Source organism: Leuresthes tenuis, unplaced genomic scaffold (genome assembly GCF_036924035.1).
Source record: "Leuresthes tenuis unplaced genomic scaffold, fLeuTen1.0.hap1 SCAF_16, whole genome shotgun sequence".
NCBI lineage: Eukaryota > Metazoa > Chordata > Actinopteri > Atheriniformes > Atherinopsidae > Leuresthes > Leuresthes tenuis.
In genome coordinates, this window is record NW_027325370.1 from 24,589,119 (window position 1) to 24,607,324 (window position 18,206).

The 18,206-nt window shown below is 39.4% G+C and overlaps 1 protein-coding gene across 1 annotated transcript; it reads right to left on the minus strand.

The window, feature by feature from the left end:
* Positions 1-10,727: 10,727 nt before the first annotated feature.
* On the minus strand, positions 10,728-15,486 carry tmdd1 (transmembrane and death domain 1). Its single transcript, XM_072367722.1, has 5 exons — positions 15,249-15,486; positions 14,705-14,896; positions 12,473-12,592; positions 11,522-11,674; positions 10,728-11,061 (listed from the first exon to the last, which is right to left on the minus strand). Exons 1-5 carry the CDS (start codon positions 15,316-15,318, stop codon positions 10,844-10,846), a joined length of 753 nt encoding a protein of 250 aa, XP_072223823.1. The 5' UTR covers positions 15,319-15,486; the 3' UTR covers positions 10,728-10,843.
* Between the last annotated feature and the right edge of the window lie 2,720 nt (positions 15,487-18,206).

Below are 18,206 nucleotides of genomic sequence, written 5' to 3' on the forward strand. Positions count from 1 at the left end.
AAAACTGGAGAAACATGATCTCTCCTGTTAGTTCTCATCAGAACTCTGGCTGCAGCATTTTGGATCAGCTTGAGGCTTTTCAGAGAATATGTGGGACAGCCCAATAATAAGGAATTACAGTAGTCCAATCTTGAAGTAACAAATGCATGAACTAGTTTCTCTGCATCACCTTGAGACAGGATGTTCCTGATTTAGGCAATATTATGAAGGTAAAAGAAGGCAGTCCGAGGAACCAGTTTTATATGTGCGTCAAATGATAAATTCTGGTCAAAAATAACTCCAAGGTTCCTCACTGTAGAACTAGAAGCCAAGGAAATACCATCTAGAGTAACTATATAACTAGACAATTTCTCCCTGAAGCGCTCAGGTCCAAAGAGAACAACTTCAGTTTTGTCTGAATTAAAAAGCAGACAGTTCTGAGTCATCCAGGTCTTTATGTATTTAAGACAGGCTTGTAGTCTGACCAACCTATTGGTTTCATCTGGTTTCATAGACAAGTACAGCTGAGTATCATCAGCATAACAATGGAAATTTATGCCATGCTGTCTGATAATGTTACCTAATGGAAGCATGTATAAAGTAAAAAGAATCGGTCCAAGCACAGAACCCTGAGGAACTCCATGACTTACTCCAACGTGTGAGGAAGATTCTTCATTTACAAGAACAAACTGGAATCTATCAGATAAATATGACTTAAGCCAGCCTAATGCAGTTCCTTTAATCCCAATAACATGTTCAAGTCTCTGTAACAGAATGCTGTGATCGATCGTATCAAATGCAGCACTGAGATCCAACAGGACAAGCACAGAAACAAGTCCGCTATCAGAAGCTAACAGGAGATCATTGGTAACTTTCACCAGTGCTGTTTCTGTGCTATGATGCACTCTGAATCCTGACTGAAACTCTTCACACAGATTATTTCTATGTAAATGATCACAAAGTTGAACTGCAACTATTTTTTCAAGAACTTTAGACAAAAAAGGGAGATTGGATATAGGTCGATAATTAGCCAACACTTCTGAATCAAGAGTAGGTTTTTTAAGTAAAGGTTTAATTACAGCAACCTTAAAAGTCTGAGGTACATATCCTATCAACAAAGACCGATTGATCAAATCCAATATGGAAGTGTCAATTAAGGGGAAAACCTCCTTGAACAGTCTGGTTGGGATTGGGTCTAACATACAAGTTGATGGTTTAGAAGAGACTATTGCTGTTGTTAGCTCAGAAAGATCAACTGGACAGAAGCTGTCTAAATACAATTCAGGTTCGAAAGATACTTCTAAAGCTGCTCTACTTGATGATACATCAGTGATAATAGTGGGAAGGATTCCATTAATCTTCTCTCTGATAGAAACAATTTTATTGATGAAGAATCTCATGAAATCATCACTGCTGAGAGTTAAAGGAATACATGGCTCAACAGACTCTGACTCTTTGTCAGCCTGGCAACAGTGCTGAAAAGAAACCTGGGATTATTCTTATTCTCTTCTATCAATAATGAATAATAAGCAGTTCTAGCTTTACGAAGTGCTTTCTTATACGTTATTAAACTATCTTTCCAGACTAATTGAGACTCTTCTAAATTAGAGGAATGCCACTGTCTCTCCAGCTTTCTTGCAGTCTGCTTTAACGCACGCAGCTGTGAATTATACCAAGGAGCCAACCTCTTCTGACTGATTACCTTCCTTTTCAGAGGGGCAACATTGTCCAGTGTTGTATGCATTGAAGCTATAGTGCTGTCAACAAGAGAGTCAAGTTCTACTGGAGTAAAATTTAGGTAGCCGTCCTCTGTCATATCTGCACATGGCAGTGAAGAAAAGGATGATGAAATCAACTCTTTAAATCTGGTTACAGCATTCTCTGACAGACACCTTCTATATGTAGAATTCTTCTCAGAAACCGTGTAGTCAAGTAATGTAAATTCAAAAGTTCTTAAAAAATGGTCAGACGAGACAGGGTTATGAGGGAACACTGTTAACTGTTCACTCTCAATGCCATAAGTCAGCACAAGGTCAAGGGTATGATTAAGGCAGTGAGTAGGTCTGTGAACACTTTGAGAAAATCTAATATATAAGAGTCTAATATAGAATTAAAGTTAATATTTAGGCTGTCATTTTCTACATGAATATTAAAGTCACCCACTACAATGACTTTATCTGTACTCAGCACTAACTGGGATAAAAACTCTGAGAATTCAGACAGAAACTCAGAATAAGGTGCCAGGTGGACGATACACAACAACAAACACAAGAGGTTTTTGTGATTTCCACTTTGGGTGGGAAAAACTGAGAATCAGAGATTCAAAAGAGCTAAAACTAATCTTGGGTCTAGGACTGATTAGTAACCCTGATCTGAAGATAGCTGCCACTCCTCCTCCTCTACCTGTGGTTCGAGGAATGTGAACATTTAAATAGTCAGAGGGAGTTGATTCATTAATGCTAACATGATCCTCCTGCTGCAGCCAGGTTTCTGTAAAACAAAATATATCAATATGATGATCACAAATCAAATCATTCACTAACAGAGACTTCGAAGGGAGAGATCTAATATTCAGCAAACCACATTTAATAGTTTGATGTTTTTGTTCAGTTAAAGTTTTTGTTTTAAATTTTTTTTGCACAAGAGGATTTGCTCCTTTTGTGTTTTTTGATTGAGGGGGGGGGCAGCATCAGGTGGGAAGCCGCAGAGAAGTGTGTAAGACTACAACTCTGCATCCTGGTCTCAACCCTGGGTTGTCATGTTTTTGGATGACTAATAAATTCGTCCATATTTCTAGAAATGAGAAGAGCTCCTTCCAAAGTGGGATGGATGCCGTCTCTCCTCATCAGACCAGGTTTTCTCCAGAAAGATTGCCAATTATCTATGTAGCCCACGTTGTTTGCTGGACACCATCTAGACAACCAGCGATTGAATGAGGACATGCGGCTAAACATGTCATCGCTGGTCAGATTTGGCAGGGGACCAGAGAAAACTACAGAGTCCGACATTGTTTTGGCAAAATTACACACCGATGCAACATTAATTTTAGTGACCTCCGATTGGCGTAACCGGGTGTCTTTACCGCCGACGTGAATTACTATTTTACCGTATTTACGTTTATCCTTAGCCAGCAGTTTTAAATAGGATTCTATGTCGCCCGCTCTGGCCCCTGGAATGCATTTGACTATGGTCGCTGGTGTCGCTAATGCCACGTTTCTGACTATAGAGCTGCCAATTACCAGGGTTTTGTCTTCAGCGGGTGTGTCGCTGAGTGGGGAAAATCTATTTGAAACGTGTACAGGTTGATGGTGAACCACGGGCTTGACTTTAGGACTATGACTCCTCTTCCTGACAGTCACCCAGCCACTCTTAAGTCCCGGCTGCTCGGGATCTGCTCGGGGACGACTAACAGAACTAGCTACGCTAGGTGGCTCCGCACTGACTAAAGGGGCCTGGCTCGCTATCGGGTGGTTTTCAACAGTGCAGAGCCGAGCTACCAATTCAGATAACCTTGCCTCCAAAACTACAAAAAGACTACATTTGTTACATGTACCATTACCACTAAAGGAGGCAGAGGAGTAACTAAACATCTGACACACGGAGCAGGTGAAAGCAGGAGATAGAGGAAAATAACTGGTAGCCATGCTAAGCTAGAGAACCAGACACACCGCTAAAAAGTGAAAAATTAAAAATAAAGATCTGTAAGAGTGAGCGTTAGAATATAACAAGTATGGGATAGAGTTAACTATGCAAGATGTGTAAATTATAGGGAGAAATAAGGTGATTATTAGTAGTTGAAGAGGAGCGAGAACTGTCACAGTGCACACACACAAAGCAATAGGAAGTGATGCAATACGTCTTACCGCAAAGCAAAGCCGTCAGGATAAAAAACAGACAGGATAAAAAGCAACATGATGGTTTGCAATGTGTCATCAGGGGTTCTGTCAGTGAGCTCGTTAGTAGCTTTAATACTAAAATGTTAAATGTTATGGATACTATTGCTCCCATTAAGGTGGAGGTTATCTCTGGAAGGAAGAAGTCTCCATGGCGAAATTCCACACTGGTGAAAAATGGGAAAAGAGAATGTCGGAAAGCTGAGCGCAGATGGAGAAAAACAAATCTCCAGGTTCATTATGACATCTATAAAGAGAAACTTCACTCTTATAATTTACAACTGAGGAATGCAAGGAAATCCTACATCACCAAAAACAGTCATAATGCTCGGGCCTTATTTGCTACAGTTGACAGGCTAACAAACCCTCCTGTGTCAGTGGCAACTGAACTCCATTCCACCATGGCCTGCAATGACTTTGCCAAATTCTTCATAGACAAAGTCCAAAATATTAGACAAGCAGTTGGTACATCAGCAGCAGGTTCAGCATATGTACTGTGTCCACCGAAAACCGGTTTAAACACCATGACACTATTTCAACCCATTAACAGTAAAGACCTGGAGGACATCTTACGTCACCTGAAGTCCTCCTCTTGCTGTTTAGACATCCTACCAACAGGTTTTTTCAAAGGGGTCTCAAAGACTTAAGAGTCAGACCTGTTACTGATTGTGAACTTGTCCTTAACGTCAGGTGTGTTTCCAGAGCCACTAAAAACAGCTGTAATTAAACCTCTGCTGAAAAAGGACAATCTTGACAAGACGCAAATGAACAACTACAGGCCCATCTCAAATCTACCATTTTTAAGTAAGATCATTGAAAAAGCGGTTTTTCAACAGCTTAATTACTTTTTAACACAAAATAACTGCTATGATACCTTCCAGTTAGGCTTTAGACAGCACCATAGCACTGAGACTGCTCTGACCAAAGTGTTTAATGACATATGTCTGAATACAGACAGTGGAAAAATGTCAGTCTTAGTTTTACTGGATCTCAGTGCTGCCTTTGATACAGTTGACCACAATATATTACTCAAACGACTGGAGAACTGGGCTGGTCTTTCCGGAACTGTACTAAACTGGTTTAAAACATACTTAGAGAACAGGAAGTACTTTGTGTCAATAGGTAACTTTACACCTGAGCAGACAAGAATCACATGTGGAGTTCCCCAAGGTTCCACCCTGGGACCTCTTCTGTTTAACATCTACATGCTCCCACTGGCACAGATTATACAAAACAACCAAATAAACTACCATAGCTATGCAGATGACACACAGATGTATATAACAATGTCACCAGGAGACCGAGGGCCTGTACAGGCCCTTGGAAAATGCATTGAGGAGATTAATGACTGGATGTGCTACAACTTCCTCTAAAAACTACCAACCAGGTCAGAAATCTGGGTATAGTGATGGACTCAGACCTAAATTTGGACAAACACATTAAGGCAATAACAAAGTCAGCCTACTATCACCTTAAGAATATATCAAGGCTAAAAGATCTGATGTCTCAGCAGGACCTGGAAAAACTAGTCCATGCATTCATCTTTAGTAGGCTTGATTATTGTAACAGCATCTTTACAGGTCTGCCTAAAAAGTCAGTTAGACAACTGCAGCTCATCCAGAACTCAGCTGCTCGAGTCCTCACTAAGACCAAAAAAGTGGAGCACATCAGTCCAGCTCTGAAGTCTTTACACTGGCTGCTTGTCCATCAGAGGATAGACTTTAAAGTTCTGATGCTGGTCTATAAAGCTCTGAATGGTCAAGGACCAAAATACATCAGTGACCTCCTGACCCACTATGAACCTTCCAGACCCCTCAGGTCATCTGGATCCGGTTTTTTATCAGTTCCCAGAGTCAAAACCAGACATGGAGAAGCTGCATTCAGCTTCTATGCTCCACATGTCTGGAACAAACTCCCAGAAAGCCTCAGATCAGCTGAAACACTCAGTGTATTTAAGTCCAGGTTGAAGACACATCTATTTTCAGCTGCATTTGAATAAGCTTGAGTTTCAAAACGGAATCATGTTTTAACTATTGATTTTATCTTTCATATATATAATTTTTTCTGATTTTATCTATTGTTCTTATTTCCTTCTTTTGTTTAAATTTTAAATCATGCTTTTTATTTCTTCTGTTTTAATGTCTCTATAAAGCACTTTGAATCACCTTGTTGTTGAATTGTGCTATACAAATAAACTTGCCTTGCCTTGCCTTATTACACAATCATGATTTGATAGCTTGTGCACAACTACTTCATTTATTTCTAATACTGTATGATAACCTTACAGGTACCACACTGTGATGAGTGTGGTACAGCTGCCATTTCACTTTAGAGACAAACCCCAGCCAAGTCTGAATGTAAACAAATGTCTGTAACGCAGAGCAGGCAGACACTATTAACCACACAAACATTAGTGAAAGTGCCCCTCTTCTTCATCTGTTTGAATATACAAGTCCATAACCCAAACATTTGCACATTAGGATTCTACTAAGTTCTGCATGAAAGTGCTCCAGACACTCCACACACAGTGTTCACAGGCTGAATAAAAGAAAAGTAATGGAGAAAAATAGGCTTTAAATTTCAGACCAATTTGATTTTAGTGTTCTTCTGTTCGATGTCTCTTGAGTAGGTCTGTTTGTCTCTGGTGCAGAGGCAACACACCTGTCTGAGGCCAGAGGAGAAATCTTCAGTTTTTATCTCAATAAACAGACAAGCCAAGCTGCAAATACTCAAGACGTCTTTCCCATTTTTGTTTATCTCTCTGTTAAATTTGGAGAATTCAACATCGGTGATGTTTGATTACATCAAATCAATAGTAAAGACTATTAAAGGACAGCGCATCCCAATATCAAACACTGCATATTTTGTTAAACATATTTTTTAAACATTAATTTTAAAGGAAAACATCAAGTTTGCTTTAAATCTTAACACAATGGCCTCCTTGTATACAGTATAAACACAATATATTGTTATTACTTTATCTTATTGGATCATAAATGCATAGTATTTAAAAAAGATAAATACATTTTGTAATTTACAATGTGGGTTTAATTTATTATCCACTGCAACTTTGCTTTGACCTTTTACCACCTATAAGCATGGGGAATATGCCATATATGCTATATACAGATGAAATATACAGATGAATGCCTTCACAACTGCCTGGATTTTTGACCACCTGATGAACAGACCACATTTTGTGAGACTGAAGATGGTGGTCAGCAGCACAGGAGCACCACAGAGGACTGTACTCTACCAGTTTCTCTTTACTCTGTACACCTCAGACTTCCAGTACGACTGTGTCATCGGTTCTGTCATCTCCAAAAATACTCAGATGACTCTGCAGTTGTGGGTGTATCAGTGGTTCACAAGTGGCAGGGAAGTAGAGGACAGGAAAGTCTGCTTGTGGCATGGTGTAGGAACAATCACTATAATTTTGAACGTAAACAAAACACAGGGCATGATTGTGGATTCAGTTTGACTTAGTCAAATGCTATTTCTGTACTGACAGAAGAGGTGTAGGTGGTGGAGGAACTCAAGATATCTGGACAACAGATATACTGCAAATGCGACATTGAGGCCGCTGGAACTGGGCAAAGTGTACTTCTTGTGGAAGCTTAGGCTCTTCATTATTTTTAGCAAGATGTTGCATATCTTATAAGTCTGTGGTTGAGAGTGCAACTCTCTCTACAGCCATCTATTGGGGAAGAATGGCTCTGTGCATAAGCTTGGAAATATAATAGACAACACTGTACACCATTTACACAGCATAATGATTAAACAATGGGGTGTCTTCAGCCAGAGGCTTCTTCAGCTCCACAGCAATAAAGAACAGTACAGGAGGTCTTTTTAATTGTTTTTATACTTTTGTACATGTAAACTATGCCGTACATCTGTTTTCTTATTTTCATATATTTATTCAGTTGTTTATTGAATTTAACTTACTAATGTGTTATCATTAATATTACAGCAACAATATTAATTTCCTTTGGCAAAGTCTTTTCTATTCTATTCTATTCCGTATTTTCTTGACGGCAATTGCAAATTATCAGTGTAACTGCTCCTCCACAGCTGCCATTTGAGTTAAACCAGTAAGCACAATATTCTTCTCTGCAAAGCAATAAAGATTATTCAGTTATATATGACAGCATGCAGATTTGTTACAGCCATTTAAAACAGCATAAAAATAGAGTTATTATGCAAATATTCTGCACTGTAATGACTGCTGTAATGGTCTATTATGACCACATGATGGCACTGTGGTTTAATCTGTGAACCCTCATGGTTGCTCTTGCTTCATCAGCACAAAAAAAACTTTGAAGAAATCTCAGACTCCCTCAAGGAAACCATGAAAGACAAAGTTGTGAAAGGGATTAAAAGAAAGTATGACTTTAAAAGAGCTGGTGTTGTGATCTTGTTTCCTGTGATCCATATATATTGAGCAAAAGGAGAGGGATGGTTGAGTGGGGACTGCAGCACCTCCGTTGCTCTACAGATGAATGGAGATGCAAATAGAGGGAGGGAAAAGTTAAGCCTTAAGTGACACTAAGCACACCCCAGAGGCCCTAGTGCAGAACGCTCTGCCTCAGCGCATCAAGGACATGGCCCTACTGTCTGAGCGTCCCCTTGGCATGCATTACATCCAGTCCATCTACAATTTTCATCCAGACAAACACTTGACTCCATATGCTGAGCTGAGCCAATGACAAGAGACAGATGTGTCCTCCTCAGAGAATCCTGTTTGATAAGCTGACACTCTGCAAACTATTAAATACCCAAAGGAAACCACCGGGATGTAAAAACAAAATACTCCATTTTACATGAGAATGAATATGCCTGGAAACCGTACCCTCATACACTGCCTTCATCTTGGCTGTAAATGTCAATTTCATGTCAGACTCTTTCTCCATCCATCCATGTGATTGCTTCATCACTTTGCATGAGAATGGAACGTTGGCCTATTCTTCAGATTTCTGTAAATGAAAGACATCTGAAAGGATGGGGTCGGAGACAATCACATGATCAGGCTCTGCTTTACAGAATATGAAACTGTGCACTAGACTGTATATTTCTGGAGATACAGTGCCAATTGAAGGTTTCTATATTTCAGCTTGAACACATCACATTTTCTCCCTAGACCCATAAGAAAATGAATGGAATCCAATCAAACAAATGAGGAAAAAGATTACTCATTTATATATTGAGAAAGTTGCTTCAATATTACATATCTGTGAGTTGCAAAAGTAAGGGAATCTTTGCTTTTAATATATGGTTATACATCAAGGGTTCACAAACCTTAAAAGAGCACAGTGAAGTGTTAGCTTTCCTCATCCACAGAGAGAAGCTTCCCAGTGGAACCTTACAAAAGAGTGTCACAACCAGGATGCTGGCCCCATGTGGCATGTTGTTTCTCCGAGTCAGTCGGGCATACGGAAACGGCGGCTTTCCTCTCCACTGCTTACAGGAGTACGGCTGAGCCAACAGCAGGTGAACCTGTCATAGTCAGCACCTGCAGGATCCTAACAGCCAGTGGGGGGAAACTGAAGGGCAGAGGAAGTTTTGTCGTGGAGAGCTCAGCTGTGCCACCAGGGAAGCTTAATGATGAAGGTGAAACACAGTTTTATCTAAAGAAAAATGTCATCACTGGACATTATTTGGTTTTATGTAACAGTGTGTAAAAGTGTAAAAGCTTTTTTCCTTAAAAATCCAAATCAAGTCTAAATTTAAGATAAGACTGTTATGATACCACTGTAGAGAAACAAAAATGAATAAAACAACATTTTTATTTAAAATATGGACCCTTTTGTCATGCGGTTACATTATTTAAGTCAATACTATAAACACTCAAAACCATGCCTTTTTAGTCTTACAGAGCTTTGCTCATGCACTTCTTCTTGGAACTACAATTTGTGTAAATGTTGATTTATGGACTAATAGACAGTAATTGCTGCTCAGTGCCACTGGTAATCTAAGCTGTCAGACTCCTGAAGCACATTAGGCCAGATTTGTGTAATGAAGTAGTCAGCTCAATAGGAAGTAGGGATGGTGTAAGAAACTGGGAACAAGAACCCAGAATGTACTTCAGTGCCATGAGCGTACTTTCAGTTTTGCTGTTATGAGACTGTTTGTCACTGTAGAGTCTGTGAAAATGATCCTGTTGTGAGCTAATTATTTTCTTAATTGAAGCCTACATGTGTCATCTAAGTTAATTTCAAGTTCCTAATGTGGACATTTTTATTTTATTTGGTTTTCAGTGCCAATTTATGGACCCTTTTTGTTGTAGCATCTCATGTCAAGCTATTTCCATTTCTCCTTTTTACGTTGAAAACAAAAAATCCCTACAGCCCTGTTTGGCTTCTTTCACCCAGCAGACGCTGCCATCACAACCAAGAGTGCTCCATTGTCTTCTAGCATTGTCATTGTTATTATTCTTTTGGATTGCCTGTGGAGATATCGGCAGCCTCTGAGGGGAAGGAGGCGCCAGGGTGGATAATTAGTTGTTCTTCAATGCCAGACGGGCACATTGCCGTCACTTGGAGGGGAAATGGAAAGTGGCATCGCTATCAGGGTAACATCGGAACAACCTTTGGTGTGAGGGCTGGGTTCCAGTGCATCTGTCACACTGCTAGTCATCTACCCACTGGCAAAACAATAGTGCCAACCAGTCTGGCAACACACAGGATAATTATTTTATCTAAAGGGACATCATTTTTGTCATATTTTTTATAATTAGCAGTGGTGTGGAATCGATATTGTGTTTCTACAGTATATTGGTACTTGTGATTATGGCGGACAAAGAATCCAAAGGATTTTTACATTATCTGAACAAATAACAAAGAATAAATGCAAAAATGATCAGATCCATTTCATATTTATTCATTTTATGCCAGTTTTATATCTACTCAATCGTTATGTCCTCCTAGATAATTACAATTCTTAATTTGACATCAAGTGATGTAACTCCCAACTTCTCATCCCCAACTGTGACCTTCCGGCAGTTTTGTTGGCCTTCTTTGAGAAAAGTAGTGGATGATGAGAAATAAAGACACCCATGCAAGCAAGGTGCCACCAAAACCCAACAGAATACCATAAAAAAGTGGCAGAACAACGTTCAAAGGCCCCCTCTGGTACGGAGGAACAGGAGCCCGCTCCAAAATCAGGTCCAGGTCATGCCACTTCAGATCCCTTACTAACACACAGAACAAACAGGACAGACACACTTACCACCTCAAAGGACTATCGGGCACTTTCTGTCAAGCTGCAACTTGACAGAAGCACCCAGGAGAGTAAATAAATGGACAGGCGATAATTACATTTTTGAATTTCTAACTGTCGTGGGAAATTTTCTTTCTGTAGTAAGAGTGTTGATGCTGAGAAGTAATGAGTTGGAAGCGTGCCCACGGCTAACCACATCTAATCCAGCATCTCATCTTAACACTTAATAGATTCAGGGTTCAGTGAAACATTATATCATTTGTCATTTAGACAATCTCCAGAGGTATAACTCAAAAATCTCATCATGGCATCAATCGCCTGAGATAGTAAAGCTCGAACATGGACACAGTTTCTCAGCTCCATCACTATTTCTGTGTTGTGATGTTACCAATATATGCTGCGTCTTTTTCAGGTATCAAGATAATCCATCTCACCCTTTTTTGTTCTGACCCTCTGCTGTTCATGCTGGTGGGTTTTGGTGTCTGCTCTCACTGATGGGATGTGTAGAGAGTTGACAAATTTGTGGTAACCCTCAACATAGCGTTTCAAGTTCAAAGCTTTGTCCTGATTGATGTTCTTCCCCACTTCTGTGAAAACAATTGCAAAGTGTTAAATGTCTATGTAAAGTATAACCTCCTATGATGTTACATCTGATTAAATTGCTGATTTCTTGTCTTGAACATAACAAATTCTGGCAGGACAGCAAAGGCTGTCAGTTGACAAAACAAACCTTTCTAGTTATTATGTATGCGTAAATCTCAGAACAGAAATCAAGTGTACCATAATTGCTATATTCTGCGTTGCAGTCTTCTCCACCAGAGCCACTAATACCCCCCACCCCCCTTTCTCTTGTCTTACAACTCGTCTTCCCATCCTTTTCTTGTGTTTTTATTCCTCCAAAGCTGCTGATGAAAGGAGCAGATGGTTTGTTCTCTGGCTGGTGTCAGCTCCACTGAGTTCTCTGTCAGATCATTTACACCTCCTTCTATCCAATGCCACTCGGCTGTGGATTTGTGTGCACACTGGACTGCAACATATGCCAGAGACTGGAAGTGTGTGAAATATGCCACATTTGAAGTTCCAATTAAAACGAATCTCAAAGTCATTAAGTAATTATACACCTTTGTTAAAATCTTGAAGAGGCTATATTGACTGAAATAAACCAGTTTTGAAAACACACATAGCCAAATAAGACTTTGTTCTAATTTGCTTTTGTTAAGGGACAGGTTGTGATGTGTACTCACAGGGATTTGCTCCTATCAGCAGCACTGCACATTAAAGAGTGTTCATTTGAAAGCCACCGTACACAAAATGCCTCTATTGAAAAAGGAATTATTCTGTGCTACAGGGGGCATGTTTTCTTTCTGTCTGCGTTTATTTCTCACCAATGGCAATGTCTGTTCTGCCGATGTGCTGCAAGGCGCGAGAAAGCCTGTCGTAGTAGGTCTTCTTGCCATACTTCAGCAGCCAGTCTGTCAGGGCTGTTCGGCACTGAGTCTCACCATCTAGCAAACACAAAACATATGGCCCTAAGAAAGACAGGTCTCTGACAGCTAGCTTCCTGCCACAAACTCTCAGAGCTGAGTTGGACATGTGGGAAACAGACAGGTGTCAGAGGGATTTTACTTCTTCTTCCTTTGTAACTTCCTTACAGCTTATTGTGGGCTTGCTTATAGTCTTATAATTTTTTCTCACACTGACAACTAATTTTTGCATTGTCTTGCCTGCAACGTATACTCCAATACATATATCTTAAATTGTAAGGCAAGAGACTACTTACTTTCAAGGTGATGATTTTACTAAATGGATTATATTTCAAGTTTTTAAAGAGAAAAGAAAAAAAAGTATTTAGACCAAAGATGATTTATGTAAACGAACAACCCATAGCTGAAGATTGAACAGGCAGTGTGTCGTCAGGTCACATTTCAGATATCTGAGTTACTAAAAGCTGCACTAAACAATGATACTCTGTAAACTTTTCAGAGGTTTTCATTTCAGTCATTATTCAAATTATCCAAATGTCACCAAATTTGAAATATTTGACATCAAGTCAAACTAATGAAGACAGATTTATATATCCATACTTTGTTTTTTCCTGCCAAATGCATGACAGAGAAGAGTGAAGCGTAGCCAGCAGATGGTCTTCGTAGATTAAAAAATGAACAGAAAAAAGGAAAACAAACTGAGAATCTATGGGAGAAATAACTCTGGGATATGAAAGGAACAAGTGAAAACCAGGGGTAAAGATACAGAGAGAGTAAATTACAAACAAAAACAGCAGGTTAGACAATGAGTACTGGAAACCAGGTGTGAAACAGGAAGAAAAACAATTGAATACACAAGGGGGCAAAACTCATCAGCACAAAACAAAAACCTTATAATTTATCTGATGTCCCTGTAGTTAAAGCTGCACATTAAAGGTCCCATGGCAGGCTGTTCCATGTTTTTTGGCTTATCTGCAGTGTTTGAATGATGTATTATCATCTTAAACATCACTCGAGGCTCAAAAAGAGAGCTATACCCATGCTTTAGTATCTTTATGAAGAAAGAACTAATTTTATGCGGTAGTCTCAAACTCTCGCCTGCAAAACTGTCTTACTCTAACCTTTTCACTTACGCGTCATAATGAGTGAAAGGCAGGATTGGTGGAATTCTCTAGGCAGTGCTTGCCCATGGGAGCTAGAGTTTGCTGTATCCTTGCTTTTGCTAAAAAGATGTTACCAAGAACATGTGTTTTTGGTGGTGAGGGCAAGTTGACCTGTTTTTTTTAGCTTCCCCAAAGACCCAGTAATCTTGGATCAGTGGTTGCAGTTTGTTTTTCCTGGCCAGCAGCACAGTAGGGAATAGGTTTGTTTGCCACACTTCATGGACGACAGTTTTTAATGAACAAAACCCATTATGTTTATGCATTTGGCAGATGCTTTTATCCAAAGATAATCCATCTCACGGGTGGGTTAGGTAAGGAGACTTGCCTAAGGACCCCTACTGGAGGTAGTATCTTTCATGAAGGGGCTTTGAACCCAGGTGACCCGCACGAAAGGTGGCATTCTTGCTACTACACTATCCAGTCACATACATTGTAATGTTGGCTTTGTGGAGAGACTGAAGCTGAAAGTCGAGGCTTTTTTAGCACTAAAAAAGCACAAGTCCGGACTGAGAGAAACTGCTTCAAATATCTGTGTGTTGTGTTGATATTGAACGTATTACGTTGATATTATATCGTATTGATATTATAACGTATGGTATTGTGGTGACCCACAATAAGGAACTTAGGAGAGACATTTACCAGAGGGCTTGTACCTTTAAGAGCGAGGGCTTATGGGATCTGCCGGTTCCGGATTCTATTCAGTTTACATGTTGCCTAGCAACAGTGCAAGTTACCGTTGTTGTATTAATTATATTTTTATGGAGAGTAAACAGACTCGACTCACCTCTGTCTCCTGTCTCATCATTATTATTGACGTCTCCACAATATCATGATTACGAGACATGAGACAACATAATGCACTTTCCCTGCCCCCCCCAAACCTCTAGCAATTCGGACAGTCAGAAAACTCCAGAAAGTATCCTTCTCAAGAAGAGGTTTCTCCCAAATGAAAGCCCTCCCTTCTTCTAACCTGCAGCAGAAGACGTGTCTCTCTTGGTTCGAAGATTGAGATTGAGCTGATTTTTCTCTGGTGAGAGACGATCTAGGTGCTGGAAAATGTTCTCCTCTGGGTGAGACAGGACTGAAAGAAGGTCCTCACACTCCTTGGAAGTTAGCAACTCCTCTAATCGCTCCAGCTGATGCGCATCAATGTCTTCTGCCACTAAACAAACATCTTACAGGCTAATTAAATCAAACAGAAAAAGTACCACTTTAGCCAAAAGGCAACAGGACTATAGCTTGCACAATCAGCTGTCATATGAAGGCATGACCATCCTGTACCATGCAAACATAATCCCACCTAACCAAGCATGGTGCTGACACAACAAAGCATTTTTTGTACAATGATTGTGATTTCAATTAGCAAGTGCTGCTTGTGTGGTGTCAAACTGTCACATTACCTCCCTCAGCTGCAGAAAACAGACTAAATTATTCACATCTCACAACAGAGCGAAAAGGGTATCTAAAAATTCTGAATCACTGGTTTGCACCTGCTAAAAGAACATTGCTCTCACCTGTGTCCTCTCTGAGTGTCGAACTCTGTGGCAGACAGATGAAAATTAGACAGATTTTCCACACCTTCATGTCAGTTGTTAAGATTTGGTATTTGCTGTTCACATTCAAGTCAGTTTATTTTCAAACCTTACAAATGATCTGGAATGTTATATATATATTTTTTTACAATATTTTTGTAATATCTAATCCCCATGGATACTCACGCTGTTGTGAAGGAATTACTCAGTTTGTGTAACAAGATAATTATGTTTAAACAGGACTACAGCTAAATATATGTTTAAATAAGTAAATATTTACTGGAGGGCTAAAACAATATCTTATTTAGTATTCTATTTACAAACCCCACCGTCCTTAGTGTATTGACAATACAAGTAACACTGTTCTTGAAGATTCTACAGTCAGCTAATTATTTAGCCCTGATTAATTAAACACGAGGATGTCAGGATTTGATATTAAAGGAGCATCCACCAAAGGCTTACTCTTTCCAAGCAATGATGGATCTACTCCAGTAAATTATCAATAACTTAAAAAAAAAATAAAAATTTGGAAAAACTTTCAGGGACACTTGGGAAATCTCAGTGCATAAAGGCCAACTGTTTGGATGGGAGTGACCTTTGAGCTCTCCGGCAGCACTGCATGAGAAATCAATCAAGCAACATGAGCTCAACCCGATTATAATCGCTCAACACAGTCCGCTGCTGAATCCAGATATGTAACCTGAAACTGTATTACAGAAAGAGGAGTTCATCTATCTACCTATCTATCTATCTAGATATCTATCTATCTATCTATCTATCTATCTATCTATCTATCTATCTATCTATCTATCTATCTATCTATCTATCTATCTATCTATCTATCTATCTATCTATCTATCTATCTATCTATCTATCTATCTATCTATCTATCTATCTATCTATCTATCTATCTATCTATCTATCTATCTATCTGTCTCATAAATCATCTAAATTTGTGTTGATTAACTGTCAGGTCTTACTGTTCACTGTTTAATTTATCATTACAGCAGCAATTTTAAGCAATGGTGGCTTTTGCTGGGAATTGAATTACAAACCTTTGGTAATGTGCTGATTTATATACATATGTGTGTGTGTGCGTGTGTGTACATGTATATGGACATTTTATCAAGGCTCAAAGGGGTTAGGGTTTGGTTGTTTTTAGACTGAACTGTGTCTTCAGACTCTCCCACTGCTCTTAGCAATGCATCTAAAAGCCTAACAATGCAGTGAAATAATAAAATAAAACATTATCAGAGGCCACAGGGTGAAATGCAATTTCAAGAAAAAAAAGTGATTTTGAATTCATAGTGTAGCCACATGTATAATCATGGGCAAAGAATATATATTTTTGCTCTGTTAAAATATTATGATTACACATTTAGCAGAGTTTCCATGGGAGACTGACAGTCAAATACCAAACAAACCACAGCAGAGAGGAGGCATTTTTGCAACCAGATGTAATGCTCTGTTGTATTCAAAACTGAACCTATTGAAAAGATCTATCAAATATGATCTACTAAACTTACAGTTATATATTTCACAGAAATTACAGCCTAGCCTGCATATCGAATCCATATCACACATATTAAAATACTTGGAAATGGTGAGAACAATGAGGGACATAGTTGCTCTTCTTATGCAATACTGGAGAGAATGGTGCAGGGAGTGGTGGAGACGTATTTATGTAGCAGGAAGAAACATGTTAAATGGCATTTTTGTGAGGGCTGTAGTGAGGGCATGTTTTAAATTGTTAATAAGCTTCATCTGCCAAGAAATAAAGGTTGTTTGTGTAGGCCGAGTATAAAAATCTCCATGTTTGTTCATGAAAAAAAGACTGCTCTTGGGCTCTCTGAGAAACTCTAGTGTGGGTGGTATAGTGCCTCTATAATGATTTTGGATGTTGCACTTTTAGAAAAATTGAAACGTGGGGAACAAGGTCAAGAATTTTATTCATGTTACACTGCATTTCTGATGATAAAAATGCAAGCCCTACACATGTCACACAAAAAAAGACTGCATAGTAATGGCATTTTTAGTGAAAAACCTAAGGCTTCTTATACATAAAACATAGAATTGGACCAAACCGAGTTGCTTCTTTAACCTATGACTTGACAGCCTTCTGGTATTTTGGTCAGCTTGTGAAGTCATATCCCCATGTCTTTTACACTTCACACCACTGAAATCTGATTAAATACAGACACAGACTCCGGTGGAATGAAGGATAGAACACATGGAATATTCCTGCAGGGTCTGAAATTAAAGAAACAAACGTAAAGTGTTAAAAAATTCTTTATTTAACATAATATTCAGATTTTCATTCCGTCTCATATTCACCACAACTTTCCCTACAGTAATAAAGGACAAAGTTTTATTACAGGTACAGTCGGTGCAAAATTACATCAGCGAAAACCTTAAGCTGTATTTTCAATGATAAGCTTCGGGACAGAGACCAACCCGGTAACTTGGTGCAGAGTCTGCAATCGGGTCACCGTGATTTAAGAGGAAGCCCCCAAGGCTGAGAAACTGGCATTGAGTGCAACAGGAATTAGACGTCAGCCTCTCCCTTTTCTTGAGCTGAGGTTTGAGCCTGAGCGAGACCAGGCCTGCCCTGCTTTGTGGCTCCAAGGTCTGGGCTCTGGCACGTTATCACAGACATAAGCTGAATGACTGTTTAGTCAGCAACGATGCAACCTCACCACAGACCGCCTCGAGCCCACCCAGACAGCCTTGCTACCTTTCTGTCACAGAGACCCGCTTTTGGGAAAACACCTGGATCACTCCTCACAGCTGAAGCTTTCTCACTCGAGGCTTGCACACACTTTCTTTACAGCTGCTAGCCTCTTATGCCAAAAAAAACAACCCAAAACGCTGTTTATTTAACTAAACTTTAAAAGCAGTTATTCATTCACTAGACCTTAATATTAATAAATTCACAAGTTC